At 46.2% G+C, this 8225-nt stretch overlaps 1 protein-coding gene across 2 annotated transcripts in view; it reads right to left on the bottom strand.

The window, feature by feature from the left end:
- PIK3C3 (phosphatidylinositol 3-kinase catalytic subunit type 3) overlaps window positions 1–7831 on the bottom strand; it is a 101284-nt gene extending 93453 nt beyond the window's left edge. Inside the window, exons 1-4 of one of the 2 annotated variants that reach the window (XM_035100487.3) lie at window positions 7544–7831; window positions 5525–5713; window positions 3457–3600; window positions 639–768 (exon numbers count right to left, since the gene is read on the bottom strand). In XM_035100487.3, the coding sequence (XP_034956378.1) occupies window positions 639–768; window positions 3457–3600; window positions 5525–5713; window positions 7544–7611 (531 nt within the window). In that variant the 5' untranslated portion in view covers window positions 7612–7831. The remainder of the gene's footprint in view (window positions 1–638; window positions 769–3456; window positions 3601–5524; window positions 5714–7543) is intronic. The other variant, XM_035100486.3, reaches the window with a different exon arrangement.
- Between the last annotated feature and the right edge of the window lie 394 nt (window positions 7832–8225).

Consider the following 8225-nt stretch of genomic DNA (forward strand, 5'->3'; position numbering starts at 1 on the left):
AAGTGAGTGACTAGTGTTACTACAGCTCAGAGCTTCCTGACCAACACACACACACACACACACAGAGAGAGAGAGAGAGAGAGAGAGAGAGAGAGAGAGAGAGAGAGAGAGCGCTACAATACAACATATGGTCTGGGAGGTTGCTAACCCCAGATCTCTCTCGTGTAACATTAAATGAGGGAGGGAGGCGTTAAACACTTCACATGGAAGCTAGCTTCCCCCAACCTCATCTACTTTTATTAAAATTGAAAAAGAAACTATTTTTAAAGTAAAGAAGGGGGGCGTAAAATAAATACTGCAACTGAAACATGATAGGAAAGATGTAGCGCTATATCTCATTATAATGAGACTTAATGATAATCACTGTACATATTTAACCAGAATGACAAAAGAGACTCTCAAGGAAAGTTTGAGACAATTGCCGGTAATTGAAAGATGAAAGTATTAAGACACTAATCAACGACAAATGAATCCTATTGTCTTGCTTATTAAGGGCATGAATTTGTTTTCCTTAGATATTCCATTAGAAACAAGGACCATTTTTGTCTGTGCGGTCCTTCCCCAATCGGGCGTACAAGGTGCATCACACTAAAATTATACTTTCCCACACGGAGGGACGGACAAGAACTTCCCCTCACCTTGGCAAGTCGACTCATTTGATCCTCCGAAAGAGTGCTGCTAGTCCTCCCAGGGGTCTTGGTGGGCTCCGAACCGTCTGCCTCCACGTTGGGCCAGACCTTCAGATCGTGCATTCCCTGGCGGAACATCCTATGAGAAAAGCGCAGATTTAGGACAATGCCCACACCAGCACAGACAGAACACCCACATGCAGAAAGTTCACCAAAGGATTTGGTACGGCAGCAGTAGCTCATCGCATGCATCATCATTTCCTTACTATTCAACATACAGTGGAACCTCGGTTTATGAACACCTCGGTTTATGAATTTTCGGTTTATGAACGCCGCGGACCCATCTGGAACGGATTAATTCACTTTCCATTACTTTTAATGGGAAAGTTCGCTTCAGTTTATGAACGCTTCAGTTTATGAACAGACTTCCGGAACCAATTACACCCATGTTTCAGTTTATGAACGCTTCAGTTTAAGTACTTCACGGACCCGTCTGGAACGGATTAATCCACTTTCCATTACTTTCAATGGAAAAGTTCGCTTCAGTTTATGAACGGTTACTCCGCGGACCGTCTGGAACGGATTAATCCACTTTCCATTACTTTCAATGGGAAAGTTCGCTTCAGTTTATGAACACTTCAGTTTATGAACAGACTTCCGGAACCAATTGTGTTCATAAACCGAGGTACCACTGTATTTACATTCAACCTGTCATACAAGGAGCTGAAGCACGGTTCTCCATGCTCCTAATTCAAAGCCTACAACAACTGTGCGAAGTAGGCTAGGCTGAGAGGCAGTGAGTGGCTCAACTACGTCTTATGGATTTTCTGCCAGTTACCTAAAAGACCTACTGCTTCCTTCCCAACGAAGAGCTTTTATGCTCGCAAGACTAAATGCTTTCCCATCCGCAGTGAACACAGGAAGATACTTGCAAATTCCTTATCAAGCCCGCCTGTGTGCCTGTAGTCAGGGAGTACCAAATTCACTGGACCATATTCTTTTGGGACTGCCCTTTGCACCGTACCAGGGCCGGCACGTCCATTTAGGTGAACTAGGCAGCTGCCTAGGGCGCCAAAATGGAGGGGGTGCTGGCTAGCCGTCCCGCCGCTGCCTGGGGCCGCCTCCACTGCGCCTGTCACTGTTGAGTGGCTTCAGGCTGCTATCCCGAGGCATGTGTGTGCCTCCGGAGAGCGGCCTGAAGCCGCTCAACAGGTGACAGGCGCAGTGGAGGGGGGCCCAGGCTCGCCTCCCCCCGTGAAGCACCAGAGGCGTGCAGGAGCGTGAGCCTGGGGCCGCCTTGCCGCACCTCTCAACTGTTTTTTATTTTATTTTTGTTTTTAATTTTTTCTACTTTTTTATTTTTTCTACTATTTATTTTTTTCCTATTTCCTATTTTTATTTTTTCTATTTTCTATTTTAATTTTTTATTTGTGATCTCGCCTAGGGCGCAAAAAACCCTAGCACCGGCCCTGCACAGCACAATCCACAAACAGATGCTGAGCAAGATGTTGGACCTGCAACTTACGACTTCGAGAGAATGCCAAATGAGGTTCCTCCTAGCGGGTAGGGACAAGGACGTTACTGTTCCAGTGGCTTCCTTTTTAGTATCCATCTTACCCAGAAGGGTTCTTAATGAATCATCCCTCTAGGGGAGGCGTCGGCAACGTCTTCCGGCCGTGGGCCGGATCATTTTATCATGTTTTTAATATTCTGTTGGGAGCCGCCCAGCCAGTTGGGTGGGGTATAAATAATAAACTATTATTATTATCATAGCTGAGTGGGGATCCAAACTCTGGTCTGCCACATCCTAGTCCCACATGCCAAGTGCCCTCGGCTGTACTTGAGGGACAATTCCAACAGATTCCACACACAAAAACGCTTATGTCCCTGTGGAAATGGCAGTACTGAATCAGTGGCGCATGCCCTTCGTGGTTGCACTCTTGATAAAGACTTAAGGAATGAGATCATCACCCTTCTTTTATTGTCCATTCTGGGTCGCCCAACGACTGCCACACTGTCCTTTCTCTTGGCAGATCAAGATGAGCAGGTGACAGCAAACGTTGCAAGATTTTTAGCTGGGGCAATCAGAATAAGATCCACTATTTGACTATTGATTCAAAACCCTGAAATGTATTTTATATGATTGACTTTTTATTTCTATTCTTTGTACAGTGGTGCCTCGACTTACGAATTTAATCTGTTCCGAAGGCACCTTCGTAGGTCGAAAAATTCGTAAGTCGAAAAGTGTCATTGGAAATGTGATTTCCCATAGGAATGCATTGGAAACGGGAAAATTCGTAAGTCGAAGCAACCCCATCTAAAAATTCATAAGTCGAAGAAACCCTATCTAAAACCGCCGCAGTTTCCATTGGGATGTCGAAAAATCCGGTTGTCGAGTCGTTCGTAAGTCGAGGTAACACTGTATATCGTACTGTTGTTTTATTGCTATGGCCGATGGCTGACGCAAATAAAGATTCATTCATTCATTCAAAGTAGTGACCACAGGAGGAATGACTGCTAGGAGGAACACAGAGAGAAGAAATGCTCTGGTGCACCTGCAGCAGCACAACTGAGCATCTTCATCTCCCCCCTGCTGCAACAAAACATGTCTCTCCCATATCGGTCTCTACAGCCATGGCAGTCACAACAAGTCTCCAACAGTTTGACCAAAGGAACACCCCTTGATTGTCTCCCGAGATAGATGGAGGCCAACCAATAAGTCCACCATGCTGGCTATTTGATTTGATACAGCAACTTCCTTCCTAACTCTACATTTCAGTGTTTAAACCTGCAAAGGAACAGAAGAAGTGAAAGCAGAGCCACATACCCATACTTTCCAAAGAGCGAGACAGTCGTTCCCCCGACAGGGATGGCTTTGCCAGGTCCATAGACATCCCAAATTGTCAAGGCTACCTGGGCATTTCGCGGCAAGTCTGGATACTTGACCGGCAGTTTTAACCACTCGTTCCAGCTGAGGAGAGATTGTGGATATTAGTTTGGACTTACAAAACCATACAATTGTGGAGCTGGAAGGGCCCCCAAGTGCCATCTAGTCCAACCCCCTGCAATGCAGGAATCACAGCTAAAGCATCGATGGCAAATTAAAGCCATCCAAACTCGGTTTAGAGACCTCCATTGTGGGAAAGCCAACCACCATTCATCAATGCCGGATTTACGTATAAGCTAAATAAGCTATAGCTTATGGCTCCACTCTCTTGGGGCCCGCAAACGAAAAATTAAAGGGGAAAAAACCTGGATGTACATTTCCGAAATATATGATAATAAAAAAACCTACATACAGCAACAGTGTTTTGTGTTGTGTAGGCTCCTATGATGTACCGGTAAGTAATGGGACCCGCTTGCTAGCCTGTTCCCTAAAATATCACTGGTTTGCTCATTTCTATATATAGGGTGCCTATATTCTGCATGTGCAAATGGCTTTAGATACCTATTAGGTCCATAAATTACCATACAGCATATATTCAACACAAAAAACAGCAATAATTTGTTATTGGCAAAAGATAGCTGGACATATTGGCAAAAGACAGCTCCTTTACCTTCAGTAGCCTAGGGCCTCATCAAACCTAAATCCTGCCCTGTTAAAGGTGGTCTGTTGTTGTTGTTTTTTTGTTTTTAAATCAAGAAAAGTAATCAGTGCTATAACAGCCCCCTAGGTTGAATCAAAAGCGCTTTTCAGGTCATAGATTTTTTAGGCTCCCAAAAATACCCTTCCAGAGTAGACTTTGCTCTTGTGGCATGAATACACCAGATAAAATATACCATATTTTTTGTGTGAATGCTTTGTCTTTGACATTCTTGAGAGAGACCTACTGGCGACTCCCTTGAAGCTCAAAGTATCTACTTGCAATGAATCTGTAATCCAGTATCTGCCGAGGGGTGGTATTCCTGAAACTACTGAGATTGTTTCAGGATATTTAGCCGAGATTTTAAAAGTCAAATCTAAAGCTACTTAGTTTAACTTAATGGTGGCTGGCTACTGAGTCTTTTGTACATTTTATGTGTTTAATATGTGTGGATTACCAATGTTCCATGGAAGGCTTTTTCTTTCTTTCTCATCTATGATCTTATTGTCTAAATTATGCCAATAAAGGTTGAATAAAGGGGATGGGGGAAGGTGGTCTGTTCCACTGTCAAACAGCTCTTACTGTCAGAGGGTCACCAACTTGGATGACTTTAAAAGAGGATTATACTAATTCAGAGGAGGGGGCTATCATCACTACTACTAGCAACCATGGTTATGTTTCTGTCTCCATGGTCAGAGACAATAATGCTTTTGAATGCCAGTTGCTGGAAACCACAGGAGGGGAGCGGGCTCCTTCACTGAAATCCTGCTTGCGGGTTTCTTACAGGCCACTGTAAGAACAGGAAGTTGGACTAAATGGGCCACTGGCCTGATCCAGCAAGGCTTCCTTACGTTCCTACATCATTATGACAGTGGAGATCATGGCTAATAGTCATTGCTTACCCCAGGGTGCACTGTGGGTTAAACCACAGAGCCTAGGGCTTGCTGATCAGAAGCTCGGCAGTTCGGGTGAGCTCCCGTTGCTCGGTCCCAGCTCCTGCCAACCTAGCAGTTCGAAAGCATGTCGAAGTGCAAGTAGATAAATAGGTACCGCACCAAGCGGGAAGGTAAACAGCGTTTCCGTGTGCTGCTCTGGTTTTCCAGAAGCGGCTTAGTCATGCTGGCCACATGACCTGGAAGCTGTACGTCGGCTCCCTCAGCCAATAACGTGAGATGAGCGCCACAACCCCAGAGTCGCTCACGACTGGACCTAAAAGTCAGGGGTCCCTTTACCTTATACCCCAGGGTCAGGTAAGTCTCACAAAGAGGTATGGCAGCCAGCTATCCAAAATGAAAGACGAAAGGCACTTACTTCCACCTGGTGCTAAAAGCTTTGTAGGACGTCCGAACTGGAAGGGCAAGAGGTTTGCCCTCTGCAAAGACCTGGCAGGTGACGTACAAGTCAGAACAGGTCTCCTGGTACAAGCCTGAGAACCTCAGCATGGGATTTTCCAAAACCGCTTTGTAGCTCTTCTGCTCTCTTTTCCCCTCCAAGCTTCCTCTAAAGAAACAATGCACAAAGAAAAAGATCATAGCAACAAGATTTTCACACAGCCAGAGGTAAGTCAGTCCATCTACTGGATAATTGTTCCTTGCCTAAAGTAGGCTTATGCAAGAGACAAGGTAGTAAGCCTATTTCTAAGACCATTCCACTTCAGAGTGTAGGTTGTGGCTCCAGTGTCTCACACAGGGTGTGTGAGAGAACTCCCTGCATGTAGAATAGTAGGATTAAAGGGGAAGGGTTGTGGCTAGCCTGACCTTCTTGATAAGCTGATTTCTATGGGAAGGGCATTATGCTTTTAAATGGGAAAGCATTCAGACTCAAAAGGAAAAGAAGTCACTCTGCATTGCTCACACTGACAGCAGCAAGCTCTCTAGCGTGTCAGGCAGGGGACATTGCCAACTCTACTTGCAGATGCCACTGGGACCCTCTGCTTGCAAGGTAGGTAAAGGTAAAGGTAAAGGGACGCCTGACCATTAGGTCCAGTTGTGACCGACTCTGGGGTTGTGGTGCTCATCTCGCTCTATTGGCCGAGGGAGCCGGCGTAAAGCTTCCAGGTCATGTGGCCAGAATGACTAAGCCACTTCTGGTGAACCAGAGCAGCACACGGAAACACCGTTTACTTTCCTGCTGTAGCGGTACCTATTTATCTACTTGCACTTTGACGTGCTTTCAAACTGCTAGGTTGGCAGGAGCTGGGACCGAGAACGGGAGCTCACCCTGTCACAGGGATTCGAACTGCTGACCTTCTGATCGGCAAGCCCTAGGCTCAGTGGTTTAACCCACAGCGCCACCTGCGTCCCTACCTACAAGGTAGGTACTGCCCTACTGATACCTCTTGCTGCAATTCAAGCCTTGCAGTGTTTGTTTTAAAGTACATTTGGAGCCTTTGAGCAAATATCGACTTAATCGCACCGGCAAATTATTTATTTTAATCATAATAATAATAACAAAACAGACAAGGAAACAAAGATGCCTTGCAGAACATTGGTAACCTTCGCCTCAAAAACGTCCTGTTCCCTATATCAGCAGGATGCATTATACTGAGCCCATCCAGATCAACATTGCCCACACGAACTGGCAGCAGCACGTCTCCTAGGTTTCAGGCAGGGGACGTTCCTAGCGCTCCCTGGAGGTGCAATTGGGAAATGAACCCAAGACCTCCTGCTTGCAAGGTAGTCGCTGCCCTACTGATGCCTTTTGCTACAGTTCAAGCCTCTTGGCGTTTGTTTTAAAGTACATTTGGAGCCTTCAAGCAAATACCGAATTAATCGCGACGATTAATTGAATGTAATGACAATAATAAAACAGACTAGCAAAAGAAAAAAAAAAGATGCATTGCAGAACATTAGCAATCTTCACTTCAAAAACATCCCATTCCCTACATCAGAAAGGAGCATTGTACTGAGTTGGATTATTGGTCTGTCCACTTCAGCATTGCCCACACGGACTGGCAGCAGCACCTCTCCTGTGTTCCAGGCAGGTGACGTTCCCAGCACTTCCTGGAGGTGCCACTGGGAATTGAACCTGGCGCTTTCTGCATAATAATAATAATAATAATTTTATTATTTACACCCCGCCCATCTGGCTGGGTTTCCCCAGCCACTCTGGGCGGCTTCCAGCAAAATATTAAAATGCAACAATTCATCAAATGTTAAAAGCTTCCCTAAAGCAGGGGCTCTGACACTGAGATGATGACCCCTTGCCTCTATGGGGCTGCACCCCATATATCTTGCCCACCCACTCAAAAGCATGGGTGCTTTTGGCATGCAGATAAATGTGCATTCATTCATGCATGCATCCCTCCCCCCTCACCCTCAGCCCACTCACATCTTGAGCTGCACATTGATGTCCAGGTCGCAGCTGTAAACATAATAGAACTTCTCTGCCTCCCCCATGGCGGCTGCTCCGGGGTCCCTCCCTTCTTCCCCTTTCCAAGCAGCTGGTGGCTCCTCGGAAGCCCCGCCCACAGACCGACCCGAGCTCCTCCAATCAGAAGCCGGCCGGCCTCGGAGCGGCAGTCTGGTTGGAGCAGGAGCCTCCTCCGCCGGCGTTCCAAAGGGCGCGGCGAAGCCTGCCCGGAAGTTTCCTGCTCCCTTCGCGGCTGGCTTTTGTGCCCGGCACAAAGATGGCGGTGGCGTCGCGTACGGAAAAGGACGATGAGAACGATAATAATGGCCGCGCCCAAGGCAGGAATGGCGGTGCCCTATGGGGGAAGGTTTTCTGTGATGCTCAACAGGGGGAAAGTTGAAGGTGTGGGACTTGAGTGGGAGGGGCTTAGCTTTCGTTGGAGCCCATGAAGCAGAATACTGTAGAGTTGAAAGCTGGAGGGTTATATTATCGTTGCTGTTCTTTTCACTATATTGTATTAAATTATGCCACACACCCATTCCATCCCAGTTAGTGTGTTTATATGTGTTGGAAGCCGCACAGAGTGGCGGGGTATAAATGATAAAATTAGTAGTAGTAGTAGCAGTATTAAAATAGATAACGTAAGTAAACTGTTTAAACA

Source organism: Zootoca vivipara, chromosome 10 (assembly GCF_965207765.1).
Source record: "Zootoca vivipara chromosome 10, rZooViv2.hap1.1, whole genome shotgun sequence".
Taxonomy (NCBI): domain Eukaryota; kingdom Metazoa; phylum Chordata; class Lepidosauria; order Squamata; family Lacertidae; genus Zootoca; species Zootoca vivipara.